Raw genomic sequence first — 24,340 nt, 5'->3', positions numbered from 1 at the left:
GGGCCTGTACATCAGTGTCCTCTTTTCTGAAGTGCTCTTGTTGTATCTGCTGCAACACATTTGCTTTATCACCTTACATTTTGGCAAATTGTCACGGTAAGTGTGGCTATGGATTTTGAAAGAAAACACACTAGGTCTTTCGAGTGGTATGTGGGTAAACTCAGCGGCTGAAACTGGTAAAAGTGTAAACTGAAACCAAAGGCAATGGGATCTAACTAAACAACTAAGAAACTGGTAAATTGCTGTGTGCCCTATGTCAAGGACCTTGATTCAAATTCCCCATTCACCGCACTAGTTCTCTGTGAAGAGAAGGCTCAGAGACAAACTTTCTTATTTTCTCTTGTGTGAGTAAAATGAATGTGTTTTTTTTTTTCTTGTTGTTCAAAGTGAAATATGTAGTCAGTAGGGCACCTACATGGCTGCTGATTAAACTGGGCACTCTCTTATTAGCATGTTTGACTCTTTGAAGAAGCCCATAGAGTGAAAAGAAAGCGGCAGACACATCAGAGCAAGTTTGTACCTGTATTCATCCCTTCATAGCAGCTGAGAAAATTTTGTTTGGAAGTTATGACTATGGAAGCTATGGCTTATGATTTATGGTAGACCATGCCTTCCCTGCTTATCAGAATGCCAAGTTATCTTCTCACGAAACTAGAAAAGTTGACCCAAACGCATTTTATGTTCCTACTGATGAAACAACAAATTTTATAATCATCAAACTAAATATGTTTAACTGCATTTTTCTCTTGGAAAGCATTTAACTGCTGTTTAATTTGTGACCCATTAAAAATATGAGGCTGTTCTGATTAAGTTTTGTTTCTTTATTAAAATTAACCCGAGTATTCTTAAAATATATTGCAGTAAAACCACCTAATGAATACTTTGACATTGCCATAACTGATTACCATTACCAAACTAATACACAATTATCAGAGTACTCAAAATATAATCATCCTATCACACACACACACACATTTTCAGAACCGCTTGTCCCATACGGGGTCGCGGGGGAACCGGAGCCTACCCGGCAACACAGGGCGTAAATCATCCTATCATTCAAAGACAATTTATTGTAAGTAAATGAATAAAAATACCCTGGCACATGGCACTGTGGTGCCAAAAGAATGTGTTTGGCAGTACCATGATATATTTTTGGAAGAGTTTGCCAGACTCTCTTAAATTTCTTGATTTAAACAATTTTAGCAAGTACTGGAAATCCAGACAGAATGTTCCCAATTTCAGTTATGCATATTGTGTCATCACTTTTTTCTGCTTCCGTAACAGAACAAGTAGAACAGTGAATTAATATTAGATTACATTTTAAATTGTAAAACTATTACAAATACAGGCTAAATGCATAAAAACCATATATAATTTATTTTCTATTTTAAGGACCAATTGTGCTTTAATTCCATTTCATTTAATTCCATTTAAAGGTTGGTATAGAGTTTGAAAAACTAGAATCAGTTGGTAGTTTGGTTTTGTCTTTTCTGTTACTATTCAGTAAGGTAATCAAGTTGAATTTCTTTATTTAATATCTTGCTGTATAAATTAATAAAATATATAAATGTAAGCTGTATAGGTTATTCTTGATTGTTGTATTTATACAAAAATATAATGACATTTACTGTAAACACAGAGAAATAATAAAGTAAATTTCTTAGTTTACAATATTCCAAAAATACACTAGCCAGATGCAATTAAGTGGCCAAGTGCAAGACATTACCATGATGGCATGAGCAATTTCAAATTCAATTACCGTAATTAAATTTAATTAAAATTCATTTAAAGGCAATTGGATCACTCTAAAGAACTAAGCAAACTGTTTATTGAAAAGTTGATTTCTTCGGCACCCCGTGGAAAGGGATGAAAATGTAAAAAAACATAGTTTAATTTATTGCACGTTAGATGCAATAAGGATGTGAGATAATGAATATAATTAAATGTACCACCACTATCAAGATTTAATAGAGTTAATTATTAGAAACATCCTACACAATCAAGTCATTTAAGGGCTACAAGCAAACACCATAATAAAACATCACCTGGAAACAAGTTATAACAGATACAACATTTTATTATTGTCAGTTTTAAATATGAACACACAATCGTCAAATAAAATACATAACGAGCCAACGATCATTTACATTACAGGGAGTGAAATAGAGTGTCATTCTATAATTATGAAATTAATAGAAATGAAGAGAGAACTGCGTAGGCATTGTGAGAAGGAATGGCTGTACTCCAGCTGTGAAGTTGGGAAAAATGTGCAAATCTCCAAAAGTTAAAATGTTAAGTGTAATCCGTATAATCAGATCAGAGCAATGGTCATGCAGAGACAAAGACAATCCTTCCATAGTTCAGATCGAAGGGGTACTGGTCAATCACCTTATTCTTATTTTTTAGATTTGATGAATAATAGAAAACACTCCAATGCATTTACAATACTGTCACAACACAAGACATACAGCACACTCTAGGGTAGATTCAGCGATGCAGATCTCCAAATAAAATTCTGATTTAAGATCAAAAGTAACCGGTTCATAATGCTATAGACTTGTATGTCTTTTTTTTATCCCATTAACAAGAGAGATAAAAACTAGAACGAAATTTGGCTTTAGAATTTTTTTGAATCTACCCTAAGCATTGTGGTAATCTTTTTCAAGTTCAAGTCCAGGCAGAAACATTTAACAGAAAAGAAATTTTCTCATGTTCCTCCACCCAGTATTATGGATCCAACTGCAATCATGGATAAGATATATTCAGTACTGTACATCCACATTCATCCCTTCCTGTAAATGATGTGTTGTTAATGAGCTAAAAACCCTTTGTTCAGATTGGGAAACATTTAGACCAAGAGTGTCAGAAATTAAAATGGAAGTAGATTTTTAATGGTCACTGCAGACATACATGCCCACATGAAGCAGACTGTTTTGTTTTACTTCCTGTTAAACACCAAATGACTTCTTTAAAAATGCTGATATTTCATGAAATCACTCCATGTTGCTAAAAATAAAAATTGTCTGGGTTCTGTTAATTTTTACAGTTTTAAAAACCTTTGAAATAAACACACGATAAGTATACCAAAATGTATGTGGTCAATCATTTCATTAGACTGAAAAATATACTTTCTGCTATGTCATACAAACTGAAAACCAGCTGATCAATGTTACAGTGACCACTTTAATGATGAGTGATGGGAAGGCATTTGAGTCTATAAACTCAGTTGCAAATAAAATTAAAGCAGTGGCTTCCCATCAACAGATTCTGACTTTTTTTCAGAGGTCAGGCTAAGAGCCTCGTAGCTCTGACTACTCTGTGAGCCTGACCTGATTCATTCGCTGATATGTGATTGGAAGTTCAGTGACAGTTTTTGGCCTTATTCTGCTTTCTGAAAAAAGCCTTAACAAATGCAGTAGACCACAATTTACTTTAAATGAACACTGGAGAATCAACACTGAAAATTAGCAGGTTGGGTTCCCACTGCTATTAGTGTTTGTGCAATATTTATGCCTTGAACCAATAACAAAAGAGGTCTCCAAATGTAATTCGGCAAAAATGAGTGTGCTTTTACTCACAGAGCATATCCTAGGAGAACCATAATCTCATTTAAATGGTTTTGTTTTACATGCAGTTATACAAAATGATTATGAGTTAGACCCTGTATTGTGTGTGTAAGTGCTTAATGTAAAGAAAAAATTCTTCTTAAGAAAGAGCATTCATCATTTCCTCATTATCTGTACTCATTTTCAGGTCAAATTAGAAATTGTAATTTTTTAAAAATATGTTATTTACTTTTACTGCCCACAACTTCTTCTTTCAGATATATGTTTACTTTTTATTGTACAAGTGAAAATTAATTTGTTTTACAAAATCAAATATTTCAATGCTGACATATTAATGCTATTATGATATGTTCAGATAATGATGCGAGCTTACTGATGAATGGCTGAGAGTTCTTTGGGCTCAGTTTTGGGGGAGTCAATGATCCTTATGTTCAAAGAAAATTGATGAAAGCCCTGTTTAGTCTCTATATGGTTTTTCTGTGTTTATTTCAAGTTACACCCATGAATTAATATTTTTAACTGCAGGTATCATAATACAAAGCATATGACATTAACATTCTTGCGATAGATTTCATTTCTTAATGATTAAATGTACTGTTTACTAAATGACATTTGCCCCCATATATTACATGTTTATAAAGCTTTAGCCTTGCTTGAGTAACTGATTTGTTAAACACTTATCAGATGTGTTTTTCCGCATGTTAAAATAGTTACGGTTTTTGCTTATCTTTCTGCAGTCACAAATAAAACCAGGCCCTAGGCCTACAAATTTGCTCTGAAAACTTTTTAAAACAGTAAGTTTTTTTTTTTCTTTTTCTTTAGTTTTATTTATTATGTCATTAATAGTACTAAAATATAGCATAGTTCAAACCAATTAAAAATATAACTGATATAGTAAAAGAAGTAGGCAGACTTAAGAGTCTGACACCTCTTTCTCTGAATGTGTTTTTCTGGTCACTTGAGCAGAAAAGGAACTTTATTATTATTACAACTCTGAAAATTAAAAACAAAGTGATAAGAAAAAAATGAAGGTTGGGTATGACACTGAAGTTGGGGGGGGGCAGTACAGTTTCTGTACGTCAACTCAAAGATTGAAAAAAGTACATAAATCATTTTGCAAGTTCGTGAACTGTATACAAGACGGCTCAAATAACCGTTTTGCAACAGTCCATGTATTTTTTCTGAGAAAAGACAGACCAAAATAATACAAAAGAAAAATACTGTGAACTGCCCCCTCTGAAATTTATTTTGTATCAAAATTTGAGCAAGAGTTGAACAACAATGACGACCAAAAGGCAGAGTGAGGCATGTGCTCCCATGTTGCCACAGTTCCCGTCTTGCACTGCTCCCGGTCCTGCCAGGGAGGTAACAAACACTCCTGTGAATACAACAGTACTATCTATGCTCACTCCACTGCTTGCACTCATCAGCCCAGAGCTGAGCTATACACAGAGCAGCCACTTTATTCTGTACCACCCACACCCACCTAATAACAAGTTGCTCCACCTTTGCACATGGAACGACCTGAACTCATCAGGGCATGGACTTAAACAAGATGTCAAAAGTTCAGCTCGACCATGTTGACTTTACAAGCTTAAGTGGATGGTGGATTTCTATTCCGAATAGCTTGTTACATCAAATCCTATAAATAGTTGTCTGGATTGACATCTGGGCAGGAAACTGAGGTACATTTACATTTATTAATTTAGAAGACACTTTTCTCCAAAGCAACTTAGAATGTTAAGCTACTTAAAATTATTGTCCCATTTATACAGCTGGGCAATTTTACTGGAGCAATTGAGGGTAAGTACCTTGCTCTAGGGTATTACAGCTGTAGATGGGATTTGACCTGCGACCATGGGGTCTAAAACAAGCAGCTCAAAATACTACAATAGTAGCTGCCCCATTCAATGCTGAATTCACTGTCATGTTCCATAAACTATTTTTGGATAATGATTGCCTTAAGGTGCATTATTCTGCCGAAAGAACACATTCACAGACAGATACTGTATTTAGCAGCACTGAAGGAATGCAATGGATCGACAACAAAGTTCAAATATCCTAGATAGCTTCAGTTATGTCAAGGATCCCAGTACAAACTCTAGTGTGATGCGAGATGCAGTCACTTGAGGAAAGTTTGTTACTTCCAGAATCTTTATTGATGAAGATGTTGAGGGGGCAGATTGCCCAATTTGACAGCATTCCCAACAGGTTGTTGGACCTATGAGGAGAAGGAGCATCTAGGTCTTGGAAAGATTACATTTTAGTTGTTCAGTGACCCAGCAGAGATGTTCTCAAGGCAAGCTAGGACATTTTTCAAGAACAGTTATGAAACCTGGGTTGATAATTTGATGTACTCTCCTACTCATTACAAGTTTTGCCATCCTTTGTGTCTTTCGGCATAACTCTAGTATTATGCTCTTAGACAATTGACTGTAGCCCATCTGCTACTCTGCCTCTGTCAGCTGTGAGACTATCATCGGTATGATGTTTTTTGGGTGTTAGATCATATGTGACATATGGCTGACAACCCAGCAGTATTGCTGCTTATCACATACTCATAGTGGTATGTCTGGCATCAAGGTACTATTCAATGCTAAAAGTGGTCAGTCAGAAGGTCAGTCATCGAGCAGAGGATGTTCTAGAGGCAGACTATGACATCGTTCAAGGACAGTTGTGAAATTTAGGTAAATCATTGGATGCCATCTCCTACTCGTTACAAGTTATAGTTATGCCATCCTCTATTATCTTTGGCACAACTATCATATTATGCTCTTAGACAACTGACTCTAGTGCATGTGGTACTCTTCCTCAGTCGACTGTAACACTACCATCGGTATGATACTCATATGTGTTGTGCTGTTTCATGTAGCACCATGGCCCTGGAGGAACGTTGTTTCGTTTCACTGTATACTGTAGCAGTTGTATATGGTTGAAATGACAATAAAATCCATTGACTTGACATAGTGGAATGTCTGACATCAAGGCACTATTATTGTTTAAAGTGGCTTAATTTTTTTTTCTACCATTAATTTTCTAAGTTACAAAAGCATACATCTATTTGCTTTAGGCAGTGTAGTTGGGACACATGATGCTATCACTGACTGAACAGTACATTTTAATGAAACTGAAGAGGTGCCTAAAAAAGTGGCCACTCTGTGTATATCCATGAGGATCAATAATACTTTCCTTAGTGTTATTTTTTTTCAAAATGGAAAACTAGTATTGGAGCTTTTATTTTACAGTCCTCCTTAAAAAGATAGCTGCATATCTTTGAAAATATGCCTCTGAGAGAAAATCAACACCTCAGTTCGAGCAATGTTTGATCTCCAGCAACAAAATATACCCTTTAAAACAAATAGATGCAGGCTTCGAAAGTATTAATTACTACAGGTTAGTTGACATTTTCGTTGATCTTATTCAGATTAATTAGTTAAAATTATGAAGTTAAAGTTTATTTATTACAAACCTTCCCATATTGTATAGTCGGAAGAAGTTCCCTTTTCTAAAACAGATGTCTTGTCTATAAAAGAGATTATATTAAAGAATAAAAAGTGAGAGCAGAAATGTCATTTTTAATACTCTGCAATCTAATGATCTGGAAGAACAATCCCATGAAACAATCTTATTAATGCATTAAGTGTAAGTGCGCCGTCTCCTCAAAACACTGCTGAGATACTCTATTCGCTCCATTTTATTTACCCCAATTTGAATATTTGAATTGACAAATCACAGCAACGAGAAAGGAATGAGGCTGTGCCGTGCTGTGCTCTGAAATACTCCATTCCCTTTGATTAACCTTTTCAGTAGTGGCCCTTCGGTGGCCATAGGCGCCATCAGAACAGCTGTTTCTTACTTCTGATGCGTATGAGCCCAATTGAGTTTCTTCATGCCAACATTATAGTGCAGAATAGATCTTTGACCAGTTGACCACTAAGGTCGGTCCTAATTGCAGTTTCCTGTAAACAAGCTAATCAGTTTTGCCCAGATGGAAAGCAGCACCACTTACGTGGTTAGCAATGGACCGAAGTCATACATGAACAAAAAGAGGATTTCTGAAGCTTTGATAAATGCTGAGTGTTAAAAGGAAAAATGACTGCAGCTGTGTATATCCTGTGGGAGAGTGCTGAACTGCTAAATCACTGTGTCACTGGGCACAGAGCAGGTTAAATCATCAGTTTTCCCTCAGATATGAAGGCATGAAATAGAAAAACGTTCTCTCAGCTGATTCCTATAGTATGATAATTCCAATGTATTAAATACGTGTGTTTTTAGCACGTGGCAAAAAGTTTAAAACTATTTCTGTGCATAGATATTTAGGTTTATCATCACACATCATTTTATTATCTCGGCAATGAATTATTTCTATAACACATTAAGGGATCCTTATGACATTGGCAGCCTGTTACTCATCTCCGTCTGGATTCTCATTCACTATCCTTCAACAGCATAAATATTAATAGTTGACTTTTGGGAAACACAGTAATAAAATCATCCATTGATGCACTTTTTAAAGATTAATTTAATTCAATTTCATATTGGAAAGAAAAATTTTATATGCATAGTATTAAAGCAACATCTCATAATCGTAATATGAACATTATTACATATTTTCACCTCATGGCTGAACTTCACTTTCAATCTGTATAGAATTTTTATTATTCTTGTTATTTATGGAGTCTCTGTCAACAGTATTGGTTTTTCTTGCAACGCCTTGTGAGGTCATTGAGTTCATTGTGGACTGGGTCTTAAGGGAGTCCCTTATAAATAAATATTTTACAATGAGAACATTATTGAGAGTGGGCTACATTAACAGTTTACTTTGATGGCTATAATACAATAACTTATAATTTCCCTTGGATTTTCTTGAGTTCTGTATGCTTTCTTTTGGGAGAACTATCCAATTACACTGCCACAGCAGATTATACTAAAACCCTTCACCAGGATAATTAAAATAATAGCATTTTCCTAAATCAAAAATTAAAGCTATTAATATATCTCAAGAGGATGCATTAAATGCATCTTGCATCGCTTAGTATAAAATATTTAATGTAATTATCATGTTCAAAGCTAAATGTAAATGCACTTGTATAAACTGTACTTAAAAACAGAAACATTCCCAGTTTGACTGGCATTTCTGTTGCATCTGTTACTGTATGTCCTGTTTTCGGTAACTTCGTGCATTAGCACTGGCAAGTTTTGTTTTTTTATATATTATATTTATATTTTAGTAATACAATGAATGGCTAAATAGTAATAAGTCTTTGATGGACTGGTGTACTCTGCTCTGTAATCCAGGTTGTACTCTGTTTAGCACCCTGTATTTCCATATTTCTGTAACCCTGTTTAGGATTAGTGGTTACCGATAGTGAGAAATTGAGTGTGTGTGTGTGTGTGTGTGTGTGTGTGTGTGTGTGTGTGTGTGTGTGTGTGTGTGTGAGAGAGAGAGAGAGAGTGAGAGAGAGAGAGAGATATATAGATTTATTTACGCATACATTAGTTACAGTTCAAACATAAGATTTAGAATTTTATCAGCACACAACCTCAAAGATTAAAGTAAATCAGTGCATTGTCGCTGTAGACAAACATTGTGTTATTCAGGATAGCAATGCAACAAATACTTACATGCAGATGTGAGCACATGCAAAATGAAAAGGCAAGGAAGCCAGGGCATGTGATGAGATGGTTAAAGAAAAAACAAACAAGTTATTAGTAGGAGTTAAATTTAACACTGTTCACAATTTCCACAAACTCACAATACACTGTATTAATTTTAACTGGACAGTGCATGTCATAATTGCTTAAATAATGTATTAAGCAACCACAAGTAGGATATTTCGGTAATGTTATATTAGTCCATTCTACATGTAATCTTTTAATGATGTTCAACATAACGTGGAAATTTAAGCAAATCACAACTTAGATCATTTGTTGCACCTCACTGCGTATTGCTATCAAGCTGTTCCAAGAAATTATATTTTGCTTCTGGTGGAAGGACATATACTGCATCTGAGCATACATCTACTTAGAAAACAGCAGAAGTGTTGCTTTCCTGAGTTTTCTTAATTGTCATTTTGGACGTAAAAATGGCAACATGATTCATGCATGTTAAACCCTTTTGGGGCACTGAGCACAGCAATGGGCAACATGCACATGCACAGTACTGACCTTGCAATAGCGTTGAGCTAGTGGGCTCAATTACTTCTACACCAGAAGGATAAAACAAAGAAAGCAAAAAAAAATAATAAAAATAAAATGCAAAATCATTTGACTACACTGCATTCTAAACAACAGGAAAAAAGCTGGTGGGTAAGCTTTTTGGCAGGAAGTAAAGCTAGGAGAAATGAAATCTACCATTTTAAGCAGTGCAATTATTAACCATCATCAACTGTGGCAGACCTGATAGATTCCCCATATATGGAAATCCCTGTCAGTGACAAGATCCTTAAAAGTGGGATCTTGAATCATGCTGTTTAATGGCCTCAGTTTCTTTTATTAGAGAAACATAATGAATTAGAGGCCAACACTCACCATACAGAACAGTGCTTGTGTTTGCACTGCCAAGTTTGTTGGTGGCAATGCAGGTGTAATTGCCGTAATCCACCTCCGACACATTGAAGAACGTCAGCATTGACAGTCTGCCAGTGTTGTCAATCTCAATGCCATCAAAGCTATTGAAGATCCTGCAAAATCATTCACAGTCTGAACACCCATCACTTTAGTGGTTCGGACAGGATTAATTTTCCAAGTGCTTAGAAAAAACACATGTTAATTGATGGCACTGCTATCTTTCATGCAACTACATGTGAGGAGAGCACAGTTAATTACAAATTCATTGATTTAGAATCACGCTAGTGAAATTCACGTCAGAAGCAATATGTACCCAGGTGTTGGCAATAACAATTAGAATGTCACTATGTCAGGAAGAATCAATTTGTATATAAGGTTTTGATAAATGAACAGAGTTACTTGTTATACACTCATGGAAGAACTGAGGCAGAACTGGCAGTTATGGCCTGGACAGCAATAAGTCCCATCGCATTCCAGAAAGTCATACAATACCTCTTGTCATCCTTGTACCACTCAAAGTCTGCTGGGGGCTCGGCCTCTGCCTCACAATGAAGGACTGCTTGCTGGCCCACGGAGGCACCAACATCCCTGCTTTCTGATACACTTGGGGGGTCTGTGGACACAGCACCACCACAAAATACACTCTTGAGACTCATTCTGAGCAATGGATAAACCAAAACCATGCCAAAGAGAAAAGACAGCTTGAAAAACAAGGATTCTGTTTCTAGGCCTTCTTCTAACTTTTTGGTCGTTGTCTCAGTAGCTATGATAAAATCCATAAGGGCAACCAGGATAATCATGGACTACTTATTATAAAGTAATACAAGCTGGTGACAAACTTACAGTTAACTACTATCTCCACAGTTTGAACATCAGCTGACACCTCATTCACTGCTGTGCACTCATAAGTTCCTGCTTTATGTCGTGAGATGGATGGGATTTCCAAGTAGTCATCCTCTGAAGCAAAACTGTTCACTGAAAGCAAAAAAGAGGTAAAACATGAACATGTTTACAGGTAAATTCTAAACTTTCAGCTTAATATTTTCAGTAAAATTACTCAGGTGTAATATAAAAGAATAAAACTGAAAGTTCATATGCTGCTGGATTCAGTGTTCATATTTTGATTTTTACATTTTAGTTTCAAGCAGGGGGGGTGGGTGGATTGGACCGGGTCCTGCTCTCCAGTGGGTCTGGGGTTCGAGTCCCGCTTTGGGTGCCTTGCGACGGACTGGCGTCCCGTCCTGGGTGTGTCCCCTCCCCCTCCGGCCTTACGCCCTGAGTTGCTGGGTTAGGCTCCGGTTCCCCCGCGACCCCGTATGGGACAAGCGGTTCAGAAAGTGCGTGCATGTGTTTTTTTCAAGCAAAAGAATGAACTGAGGTGGCCCATTTTTACACATTTTGTGCCTCTTCTATTTCCACATCTCACACTGTCCTTGACTCTCAGACACAGAATACTGAAGTGAAGTGGCTTTAATGTTCTTGTCAAAACAAATCCACCAAAAAATAAAAAAAAAAGCTTATACTCCTAATTAATACTTAGTGTTCTAAGCACCTTACTTTTTCCAAGTATAGTCTTAAGGTCCCAGAATGTATAACTGAAATCTTTAACAAATTTAACTACCATCGCCCCATCGGTGAGGACACGGAACACAGATGCTTTTTTTTAAAAAAAAAAAAAAAAATAAATAAAAAATCAAGACATGCCAAAAACAGTTTTCCAAAAATGACTGTGCCCAAACAGTTTAAGGCAGGCATGGAAATAACACAAGTCCATCTTACATTCACAAGCTTGGAAACTCTTTTTATAACCCCCCCAGGTGTTATCAGTGACAGCACTGCCTTGCACTTGTATTCACTTTGGTGAGTTTGGAGAGACAATGGCTCACACCTGGGAAGAGCTGCTAATGAGAGGAATCATTGAAGGAACTCAGCTTACCTGATGGGGAATGTCAGGAGAACACCCCCACCAACCGTCACTCCGCAACACATCCTCCCACTGTTAACGCTTCCTCTCCCAAGAAAACTCTACGTTTAGTTGTGGAGGAGATACGGCACTGAGGTAGCCGTGTTGCTCCAGAACAGGTCTTAAAGAAGCCAAAATACTGGCATGGACAGTCTGTTTTTCTCGATAAAAGTCATCATTTATAAAAAGAAAATTGACAATACTTTCCAAGCATAAGAGGCAAATAGCAGCAGGTCCCCAGATTCGCCTTGGCAATCTGAGGGTACTGAGGAACTGACAAAACCTGACAGGAATTTTACCTGTGTCATCTATACAGTAAATAGGCCCTATATCAACAACTGGTAGATAAGAAAAACAAAAATAAAATGGTATCATAGAATGTGTGTTGTTCTCAAGTCAATAAATACATGACTGAAGTGAGTTCCTGCTTCCAAATAGACAAAATTGAAGGAAAATTAGACTCTTTCCCCACTACAGAGAATATTATACAAGTCAAAAAAAATAAAAAATTAGAATGTTTTACAAATAAATAAACAGCACTGTGCACTGTTTTGTGGATTGTTTATGTACACATAAAGAGTGACATATATTCAGTATTAAAAGTGAACTGTATTGCTTTGACCTGGACCTGCGCAAAAATACAATAATTTGGATAAAGTGCTGATAATTGAAGCTATTTTGTTTTTTTTTTTTACTGAAAACCACTTCAAATATTGGTATTTTTCCATTGTACAGTAGTACACCTGTGCACACAAGCTAACCACTGTGATATATATGCCACTGCTCCAAAAATAGTGATTAGTACTAGGGACACTAACATGTGCACAAATATACAAAAACAATTGGAAAGTCAACCACACACACACAAGCAACACAGGGCGCAAGGGTAGAGAGGGAGAGGAAATACCCCGGATAGGATGCCAGTCTGTCGCAAGGCCCCCAAGCAGAACCCCACCCAACAAGAGAACAGGACCGAGCCAAGCCCACCGCGCCACCACACCCCCCCAAAGTCAACCAGGGAACCAAAAAACATGTGTCCATATTTTTTGTGCCTGACAAAAAAGAAAGACTGCAGAGTCAATCCAGGTTCCCTGAAATCAATTACCAGACTTCAGTATCATGTGTTGGCCCTACGAAGAACAAAGGTTTTGTGAGCTGCAATACCAAAGGAGCTGAAGGAGCTGAGGAAAAGAATCCCCATCAAAACAAAGAAGCAGTCCTTGGATGCATAAACTGTTTTTCCTTATCTTAAACTAAGATAATTCCCAGCATCACAGAAGTGAGAAAATGAAAGACATATGTTTGAACTGATCATTTCGTTATTACATACTATAGGCTATGACTTTGTATCTGCACATAATGTACTGGATGTATTTTACAGAGCATAATTGTTAATAACCTTTAATAGTCTTTAATAGGAACTGTAAGGTATATTCTGCTATTTATATATTTCTGGTCATAGTGCAATATTTTGAGGAGGGATATTAAAGGTGACTCGCTGGATTTTCTGTACGTCTGCCACTAGGTTTTTTTTTTTTAAGCACAGCAAAAATTGTTCGCCTGACCGCATCGACTCCTCTGTCTGATGTTGAAAGCACACAAGCATGGAAATAAAGATGGCAGCATGGCTACCAGACAGACAAGCCGTGTGGACGTGAAAGAGCGGTTTATCTTGGCAGAGACAGCCACAGCCCCGCACTCCGTGTCTTTTTGAAACCCAGAGAGCAGCACAGTTACGCCGCGGGCTGATTGCAAACCAAGATAAAGAGGGAGAGAACTGAGAGGAATATATATATATGTGTGTGTGTGTGTGTGTATATATGTACCGTATATGCACATGTGTGTATATACTGAATATTTACTTTAAATATATAATTTAAGAAGATCAGCCTTGGGAAGGTTGCCAATGTCATTTCGTTCAGGATTGTGCGCAATTAGCTTCCTCATAATTTTCAGGCAACAACGCAGCTTACGTGATTAGCCACATACTTAAAGAAGGCACGGTGTTATTAAGAAATGTCTCTAAACACTGTAACACCTGATGAGGCCACTGTGTATGCAGAGGAATGTCCTGAGATGAGAAACAGTACATTAGCTACTGTGTTATGCTGGCTGACTGGCTGTAACTCTGAGTTGAGAAAATGGACTAATACATCATGGAATGTATACGCTACATTATGTAAAGTACATGAGATTATAACTGTTCCTGTTAAAAGATAATTAGACTACATCAAGTGTTTAAATTTTCAGAGGGGATTGAAAACTGCTGTAATTTTATGACAGTTACAGCAACAACTGCTTATGATGTTTCCTAGGTAGCAGTCTCTAAATATTTCGGAGTAAAACGAGTAATGACAGAAATAAATAAAATCTTTTCACTGGTTGCAATCAAAGCAAGAATGACATATTTCAAATTGTCACTTATTTATCTAAACCTATTATATACTGATGTATTTAAACCCAAGAGGAGAAAACAATGCCAATCGCTCGCGGGTATATCACTGCAAATTGAAGACATTCTTTCTTCTTTTAAAAGCACTTGTCACAAAGATAATATTCTTTGACAAAACAATTTTGGTTTAGCTCATCAAAATGTCCAGGAAAGTAATATAGGATCAAACATTTCAGCAATTTGACCATGTCATTATTATATTAGATTAAAACTAAACATTTTAAAAATATTACAATAGAACTTAAACATTTTGAAAACATGTCTATCTTCAGTACCAGTGAACAGAATTCCAACTACCAAAAATCTTTTTTGCTGTCTAACATAATATTTAGGTCAGTTATTGATGTTTAACCAAATTTTTTTCTGTTACTGCAGTGTGTGTGTGTGTGTGTGTGTGTGTGTGTGTGTGTGTGTGTGTGTGTGTGTCTGTGTTCGTGTGTGTGTGCAAAGTGCATGCTTATACATTTCTTTAAAAATCCCAATTTAATGTCCTAACTAATACACAATTTTCATGACCTACTTTTATACAAAACAAGAAGATTTATGCAAAGGCTCTCTATCCTCTAAATAAAAAGGATCCATAGGTTCAAGGTTTCCCAATCAAAATCTGAATAGTTCAATAGTTGAATAGTCCAAATTACTGGACTTAGTGGCACTCAAAAGGCTCTTTCTTTCTATCACAGAATGTACTTCATTTTCCATCTTCTCCAGATATGAATAGCAGAGCAAAGGAGCTTGTGAGACTGGGTTAGAACTTATTGTATATATAGAATTGATTTGCATGTAATGTGGATGTATAAAAACCCTTAATTTTTAGGGAAGAAAGTTCAAAGAATCAAAATTTAAGATGCCCAAAAGTTCAAGACATGGTAACAATGTCAAAGCAAGTACATTTCCAACTTTTAGACAATGCAGTTGTGCTGACACTACTAAATTATCATGTCTGCCATCATCTTCACAGAAGTAATGATCAGGATCTCTTAATTCATGGACCTCTTGTGAAAGAAGCAAAATTCTGAATTAATATATAGCAGTAGTGATATTTTACCATAGTATAGGCTGAAAGAACGCTGCAGTGGCGAGACAAGCAGCTCAGTCGTCAGACACTGTGATCCGTGACGTCCTGTACGACGTCTTTGATCCCACTAAAGCCTCTGGGCCATCCATCTATCAGCGTGAGCCTGAGCAGAGCCAAGCGGTCTGCGGTGCCAGGTCGTGACAGTATGAGACCACACCAGGCTTGAGATGGCCATGAATCCCTGTTCCCATCAGATATATTTCATTTCCCTCACAAAAGCTTGTAATAACTGGGCTGCAGCAAAACTCATCTCCTTCCGTTTGGACAACCCAACCCCCAAGGAACAGATTAGTTTCCAACAAGGAAACGGTGGAAAAACAGCAGCTTCTGGTTCTGATTCTTTCCTACACACTGAAAAGCACTGCACTGCTGCATGTAATTGCACTTAGTGAAAGTCTAACACTTTTTTCTTGTCATCTTCCTAGACTTAGACTTTCTTTTTAAATTAGATGTGTTTATAGCGTTCTTCAAGGTATATTAGAAAGTGAATAAAAGAATAGAGCTGTGTGGCATTATTTTTATTCTCTATTTCAGCAAGAAAAGTGCTTGCAGGTGGATTTATGGAAAATACCATACAGATGTAAGGTTGCACTACACCAACCTCACTCGCCAGGGGGCCTTTCAAAACACCGTCTTGCACATGCACGTGGCAGCAACTAGGACAGGGGGCACCTGATGCAACACCACATAAAATGGGGGCCAAGAACTTTCTGGAAACACCGCACTGCAGTATGATGAGCCATCCGAATCAGTTTCAAGCTGACAATCATTGGCCAGCCTTGATATGTTATCCCCTTCTATGCGCATTTGTATTGTTTCCCACCTATATTGTTTTGCCTTGCTTGAACTATTTGATAAACCTAGATGGACAAGCGTATTGAACTGCCTAACAGAGACTCTTTTCCTGAAAATAGAACATCTGCATATACCTGTAGGCAATCAAATCACGTATTTATATTTCCACCCCACTTTCTCAAGGCCCCGTGCACTGAACCGCAATGAATCATTCAGCTTGCTCGTTTTGATGAGATGAAAAACAAATCCCTTCTCTGTATTATACTTGATGTTCCCAGTTGGGGATTCTTCAAGGATGAATAAACATAAGCACCCAGCCACAGGTATATTGAACATGGAATACAATGGGACATAAACAGAGTCTTTTTGAAACAGAACCGAACTTTTAAAGTCCAAGATTATCTCTGCAGAATTCATTGACTTGAATAAATCACAAGTTCCTCCTGACAACATATCTAAATTAAAACAAAAACAAAATATATATTTATCCATTATTAATCTGTGTTTGATTGATGATTACTCATTTGAAGATCAACTACAGACTGCCCAATGAACCGATGCAAAATAATGTTTACCACAAAGAAATCATGATCTCAAGTGATGTCTTCACAGAACGCTAACTAGGTTAATTGGATTGTTTTTCAGGTAAATTGCTTTCGTAATCTACAAATTAAGCCCTTTTTAATCTTAAATTCAGTTACTACGATAGTGGTGAAGAGATCGGTCAGTATGATTTAGTTGAGATTAAAAAAAAAGTCCAATTGCTGAAACCAGGTGACTTAAGAACAATTAGATGGTTAAAGTCTGATGCAGAATTTTTAGTCATGATGACAGCAAAGTTGTTCTAGCCTATTTTCCACTCTTTAAGCCTGATTTCCGAATTGTCTTTTATGCAACTGCTGTACATTTTTCTGATCCACATTGCAAAATTGATGCACATCTATCTATTAGACAATAGTTCAATTTAACCATTTACATTTATTCATTTAGGTGTCACTATACTCTGGGGGGTGTGGTGGCACAGTGGGGTGGGCCAGTGCCCGCTGTGTGGCAGGTCCGGGGCTCAAGCCCAACCCAGGGTGCCCTGCGATGGACCACCCTCCCCCCCAGGGTGTGCCCCAGGATAGGCCCTGCCTCACTGCAGCCCCACTCAGGACAAGTGGTTGTTGTCATTGGTTCATATCCTCCAGAGCAACTTACAATTATTTACACATTTATAGAACAGGGGAAATTTTACCAGAGCATTTCAGAGTAAATACTTTGCTAAAGGATATTACAGCAAGAGCTGGGAATCAAACCAACAACCTCTAAATGTAAGATGCAGCAACTCTATCCACAACAGTAAACAGGTAATTTACTATGTTCATGTTATATTTTAAAGTTTTTTTTTTATTTTTATAGGGAGGGGCGCAGTGGCACGGCAGGGTTAGCCAGTGCCAGCTGTGTGGTGGGTCTGAATGCTCTAGCCCTGCTTGGAGTGTCTTGCAATGGACTGGCATCCTGTCCTGGGTGTATCCCCTCCCCCTTCGGCCTTGCGCCCTGTGTTGTAGGTTCCGGCTCACTTAGGGCAAGTGGTTGTAGACGTTGGTTGGTTTTTCATTTTTTCCCAGGAATTTGTATTGTTTTCAAAGTAGTGACTAAGTGAGTGAGTAACAACACACACACACACACACACACACACACACACACACACACACACACACACACACACACACACACTGCAGTTTGCTATAAAAGTCATTCCTGAAAGCAAGGCACCTGGCTGAAAAATGTCCCCTAACTGCTAAAACAACACTGCATTTACAACACTGGGGGTAGATGAATGAGTGTAATTGTCAGCATTTAGCTGTCACACAAGTGATGTTGCAGCAGCAGGGCTGAATCACATGGTGGAGCGCAAAGCTGCGACACCTTCTGTGCACACCGCCCACCTCGGCCTGCAAGGCATCCTACCGAGGCCTCCGTGGTTGTGCACCTCAAAACAGGGATCGCTCCCGACAGCCCCTGTGAAGCACCAATTGTCTACGCACTAACGAAGCGTAAAGGCAGGAAACACTGACGCTTGGCAAATGAGGGCGTAATTTATCAAAGGATGAAAAAAGTGTGTTTGCATTATCAAATTACAAAGTTAAATCAGCTGAGACAGGGAGGTGCATATTTTTTAACAAAGTGGCCGCAAGAACAAATGCACTTGTTCAACAAGAGCGTCAACCAAATTGCATTTTTATGCTTTAGTTACTCTTATTATAAATTGCCTTGCATTGCTTTCATCTAACAGGGTGGTTATCGGAGTGGTCAAGAAAATAAGAGGCTTTTCCTAACTATGGCAATAGTGATCTTTTTCCTCATCACTTGCAACTGAGATCAGTGGTATGAAAAGGTCCAGTAAGCTTTCTTTCTAGAATTGCTCTCTTTCATTAACTTCATTAGGAAAAAGACCCCCTTCGAAAATAGTACTTAATGAATCTAAATCCTTGTAATACCTACGTTTACTGTAACAAAAATTATGTTGTGTACACGTGACAATCAGTGCAGGCTGTGCAAAGAATCAACTAACACTATATACTACATATGACATGCAGTGATAGTGATTTCATATTTCACAATAGCCTATCCATATATTGCAAAAAAACATATTTAAAAATTGCAGCTGTTCTTTTTAAGGTGAACCACTGACATGGCAAGCACAAAGCATTTCTAAAGCAGGTTAAGTAGCTTGCATGCTGGCCAGAACTGCTGGCTGACCTCAGGGTCAAGGTGAAGTGTGGAAACGCATTGTGAGCGGAATTCCACACATTCTAAGAAACATTTTTCGTACTCTCTCACCACACCTGTCAAGTGACCATGTCTTCATCTACTCCTGTTAGATTTAGATTTAGATAATGTGGATAACACTCATAGTACTCAATGTCACAGATACAGAGTGCATACAATGTCAAGACTGAGAAGTAGTAAGTGTGAGACTCGGGACTGAGCACTACGCTAAGTGATCCCTGACAAACAGGAGATGCTGAAAACTGCAATCTAGTGTCACAAAGTCAAGCTTACTTTGTGTACTTGGTTAAACTGTTTACAGTGCTCTGATCAGTCAGCTCTTGAATTTTCTTCTTTGAAAATCTGCAGTGTTCCACTCTACTTCGAAACATCTCACAGGCGTGTATACCAGCCATTGTTTCCGGAACAGCCTGTAATGTATATTTGGACTGTGAGTCTTTGCAATATTTTACAATCAGCCCTGGGATAGTGACAGAGAGAGAGAGGGACAAAACAGGGAGTTAAACTTTTAATGAGATCAAATAAAAAATGTCTAAGCTGCCCCTTGGCACCCTTCGAAGTGAGATAAAGAAGCAGTTAAGGAATCAATGGCCTCCAAGCATTGTCACTCACCACCACAATTAGCCTGGCTACATAAACAAGAATAAATTAAGTGTTCATTTCGATGGAGAACACCTGATAAGTGAAGAAGAAAATGTATTTTAAGAGCCCTAATTATTTTCACTTAAGGGCACTTAACTTAAGCGTCACTGAATGTGATAATGTGCAACTGTACTAAAAAACTGAATTAGTTATCCACTCTGCTGTATAGTAACCTCCAAGTGTCTTAAAGCTGGCATATATTTAAAGGAGAAACATCTAAGCAAGACTAACAACTGTAGTCAAACAAATGGAAAAAAAAAAAAAAAAACAAAAAAAATATTGTGTAATTTTTTAATATCATAGCGAAGTAAAAATAAAGTCCTCTTAATAAGTAGTTATTAACAGGCAAAATCCAATATCATTATTTTCATATCATTTTAGATTTATACTGATGCAAATTACCCTTGTCTCTAATTGGCTGAGGGATTCTGGGCTCAAGCACACTGGTATAACCAAAATTGTTAGATTTCAAATCTCTCTCTATCCAAGCAGCAATTAAAAAATAAAGTACTTTTATTGTTCCTTTCCCCTGTGTTGCCAGGCCTAGCTTTCAGACCTGAAAAATTTGTTTCTACAATCTGTATGTAATCCTCAGTCTGGTTCTGTGTGTATCTGTATGTACTATATGTGTTTTTAACTGAAAATACAAAGGCTAAGTCATCATCAGTCATGCATGTTTTCATTCATACTGCTATTACCACTTCTGAATGACTGGATGCTTGAGTGCCAGAACTCAGATGATACGGTGAGAGGAACTTTAAATTTTACATGACCTCAAAGCATCTCACATGAAAATCACTTTTTTTCTCCAGATTTCATACGAATGTGGGAGCACTGGCATCTTTCCATCCCATGTAGCACTGCTGTGTCTGGTTATTAAAGCATGCTGATTTCTGCGGCCCATTAAACAGCTAACCAATCCTACAGGCAGCTGTCTCAGTTATCATCACCTCATGCCCAGCGAGACTAAGAGTCGACATCTCCACTCCTTTCAATCTCCCATTGGATTACTGCTAAAAAACAATCATCCCCCGGGTAAACTGAGTGACAGAGAATGTGTTAAAATGGAGCATCAGAGGGATTTGGTGCATTAACATAATATTTAACAAGTCCTTGCTTATATCAAAGTGCATTTGGGATTCTTCCTAAGGTTCCACTAAAAAAGGCATGGCATTGAATTTTACTTTTTTCATAAAATTATGTCAGCAACAAAGTGTTTTTTGTTATGTATATGGCGTAAGAGTAAGTCTTTCATATACAAATTTAAGTACAGAGCAAGTGCATGGTGTGATTATCAAATATGTACTTTTAAACAGAATTCGTCAGTAGGTGTCTTTTGAGTTTTATACAATGGCCATCGAACGCTCAAGCTGCGTCACTATCTGACTCAATATGAAAATCACCGTATCTGTCAAACTTGTACTCGGTTCACAATGGAAAAATATGACTTACATTTGCATATTTTTCATGGCAAGATTTTACGGAAATAAAAAGGAAGCCACACGTGTCATAAGTCGTTCACATCCTCAGTGGAGATGAAGTGAATCTCTGCAGAGACCCTGAGTGCGTCTACCCAGAAAATAGTATGCCCTCCCACTCATACCTCTGCCTCCTTAGGCTGTCATGATGGGCTCTCTTAGCATATCGGAGCCCTGCCCCCAGGATGCCTCACTCTCTGCGTCTCATTAGCTGCGTCTTCTCGCCATCCACTGCTAGGTTGATTTACCTTGAGTCCACACTGTCAGTGTGGAAATACTTTCTCAAATGAATAAACTCAAAGTACTGCTGATGGAGGCAGGCACACACATAGAGGAGGTGGACAAAATTACAGAAATGACTAGCAATAAATTCATATCAGGGATCTAGTAAGGAGTTTGGCCATAGTTTGCCTTCAGAACCACTTTAACCCTTTCTGGAATGCTGCCATACAAATCCTGAACTGTGTGCGGTGGGATATCGCAAACTTGTTCAAGAATAAAAGCTTTCAGTTCTTTGAGGGATGAAAGAGGTGGAAATATACCTTGCACTCTGCACTCCAGAAATTCCCATAAAGGTTCAATGATCTTTGCATATAGTGGCTAAGGAGGTATCTGACTTCATTCTAGTCTTCTTGAAACCACTCTTGAATTTGCTTAGCAGTGCATGAGGGACATTTTCATTCTGGAATATGGGAACACCATGAGGCAACAGTTTTTGCACCATTGGGTGCACCTGGTCCTTCAAAATGGTCTCATGTTCCTTGTCCATTATACAACCCACACACACACACACACACACACACACACACACACTGTCTGAACTGCTTGTCCCATACGGGGTTGCGGGGAACCGAAGCCTAACTCAGCAACACAGGGTGTAAGGCTGGAGGGGGAGGGGACACACCCAGGACGGGATGCCAGTCCGTTGCAAGGCACCCCAAGCGGGACTCAAACCCCACCGGAGAGCAAAACATGGTTCAACTCACCGCGCCTCCCATTATACAACCAGGCAGAGCAATTGTTAGCCTAATGACTGCTATGAGGTGGCTGCTCATACCATTGCAGACCCCCACCATCTTGGTAACAGACAATATGGGTTGAAGGTAGCCTTTGGGTTCCTCCAAATGTAAACCCCTCCAGATATAGGAACTAGGATGAAATATGACTCATGAATCCAGATTTCTACTTTCCATTTCTGAGGGGTTTGGGTTTTGTGCTCCTTGCACCATGTTATGCATCTTTGTGCATTTGCTTTGGATACAAGAGGTTTCCGAATGACAGCCCTGCCATAGATTCCAGCTTTATGAAGCTCATGAATTAAATTTTTTGCTGAGACTGGGTCACGGTGGCGCTGATTCAATTCTGTGGTAATTTTTACGGCAGTGCTTCTTTGGAATTTAGCAACTATCCTGTGAAATGTCTGCCTATCCCTCTCGATGATCTTCAACTTGTGACCACTGCTCCTCTCGGTCAATGCAGTTTGTCCATGTCTTATTTTGAAACTATTCCCCTTGACATATGAAATAATATGTGTGGCTTTTGTAACCGACGCACTAGCAATTCAGGCAGACCTTTTGGCCTTTTTGGACCTCTGTTTGTTGCCTCATGTTGCTTTGAAACTCATATATCAAAGTGCTAGTTGTAGACCTCTTTTCTAACTGACACACACTGCTCATGTGCAATCAACCTAATATGATTCACATTCCCAGCTGTATTTGTAGCTGTATTTCAGGTACTTAGAAGCTGAACTCCTGTGTCGTGTGGTTTTTCTGTTATTTTGCACACACTCCCAGTGACAGAATGACACAGACATCCATGCATGCACACAACCAGCAAGACACACAGATTTACACAAAGACATACTGTATTAAGCCTTTAAATCTGCCTTAGTTAGGCTGGATGTCTGGCATTTGGAAAAATCCTTCACAGGTTGTTAAACAAATAGGCATCCCAACATTTGACACTTAAGGACCTACTGCAGACAGGGTAATTATGATAAATACTATATGATAACAGTATCTCATATCAATCCATCATATAAATATAATGGTTACAGAGGATAGCAAGTTATGTCCCTCCAGTGTTTATGCAAACCTTATTTACCTCACCTATATTTGTGTATACCTCTTCTGAGAACCAATGTTGATTTCTTGGTCCTCCTTAACACTGGAGTTGTTACGCCACTGCATATAAGGTACATATATAAAAATATAAAGTGCAGTTACCCCCCAGTTTATGAAGGGAATGTGTTTCTGAAAACCCGTTTGAAAGGTGAATTCTCATAATTCAAAGACATAATTACCATTAGCTTTAATGGTAAAAAGTTTATGTATTCCTGATCTCCAAAACTGACCCCCATTTATGCTCAAATATCACCAAATCCCATTGAAATGGGCAGAAAAACTTCAATAGTTAATATTAATAATCAAAGTACAACATAACAAAGCAGTTTACTTTTATTAATTATAATAATGTATGGCTGTCTGTGTTCATTCAGCTCTGTAGTAGCTACTATACACTGTACACTTCACAAAGTATGGGTTTACTCTGGTTACTCCCATTTAAGTGATCTAGCCCCTATTATTAATAAGATAATCATATTTTGAGTAATTTAAAACACAGACAGTCTATATATATATATATATATATATATATATTTATATATATTCAATGTTTTCCTCATTATATTATTGTGAAAATAGAATATAGTCAGTGTAACAACACTAGACATTGACAATAATTATATTAATTAAGGCAGTACAACAATAAAAAGGCTGTTACACTAAAACCATGACTCCCTATACAAGGGTGAGGATGGTGAAGACCACAACATGTTATTTGAAAAGGTCAGTTTGTCAAATGGTTGCCAAGTCAAAACCTTCTTTTGTGCCTCAGAGACTATTATTAGACAATATAATTACTTTAGCATAAAAACTGCTATGGAGATATTAATATGACAAAAGTGATTACTGGCAGGAATAAAATACTGAATATCTTAAGCATTTAAAATACTAAACACTA

The 24,340-nt window shown here is 37.7% G+C and overlaps 1 protein-coding gene across 4 annotated transcripts in view; it reads right to left on the bottom strand.

Annotated features, from left to right (window-relative positions):
• Positions 1 to 4,601: 4,601 nt before the first annotated feature.
• ntm (neurotrimin) overlaps positions 4,602 to 24,340 on the bottom strand; it is a 300,077-nt gene continuing 280,338 nt past the window's right edge. For 2 of the 4 annotated variants that reach the window (XM_018755122.2, XM_029251498.1), the window contains 6 exons: positions 10,980 to 11,111; positions 10,629 to 10,749; positions 10,098 to 10,249; positions 9,735 to 9,770; positions 7,036 to 7,089; positions 4,602 to 4,920 (listed from right to left, as the gene is read on the bottom strand). In XM_018755122.2, coding sequence (XP_018610638.2) covers positions 4,820 to 4,920; positions 7,036 to 7,089; positions 9,735 to 9,770; positions 10,098 to 10,249; positions 10,629 to 10,749; positions 10,980 to 11,111 — 596 coding nt within the window. In that variant the 3' untranslated portion in view covers positions 4,602 to 4,819. The remainder of the gene's footprint in view (positions 4,921 to 7,035; positions 7,090 to 9,734; positions 9,771 to 10,097; positions 10,250 to 10,628; positions 10,750 to 10,979; positions 11,112 to 24,340) is intronic. The other 2 variants (XM_029251499.1, XM_029251500.1) reach the window with 2 other exon arrangements.

This window comes from Scleropages formosus, chromosome 4 (assembly GCF_900964775.1).
Source record: "Scleropages formosus chromosome 4, fSclFor1.1, whole genome shotgun sequence".
Classification (NCBI taxonomy): Eukaryota; Metazoa; Chordata; class Actinopteri; order Osteoglossiformes; family Osteoglossidae; genus Scleropages; species Scleropages formosus.
Note: the sequence above shows the minus strand (reverse complement) of the source record. Positions and strands in the feature narration are given on the sequence as shown.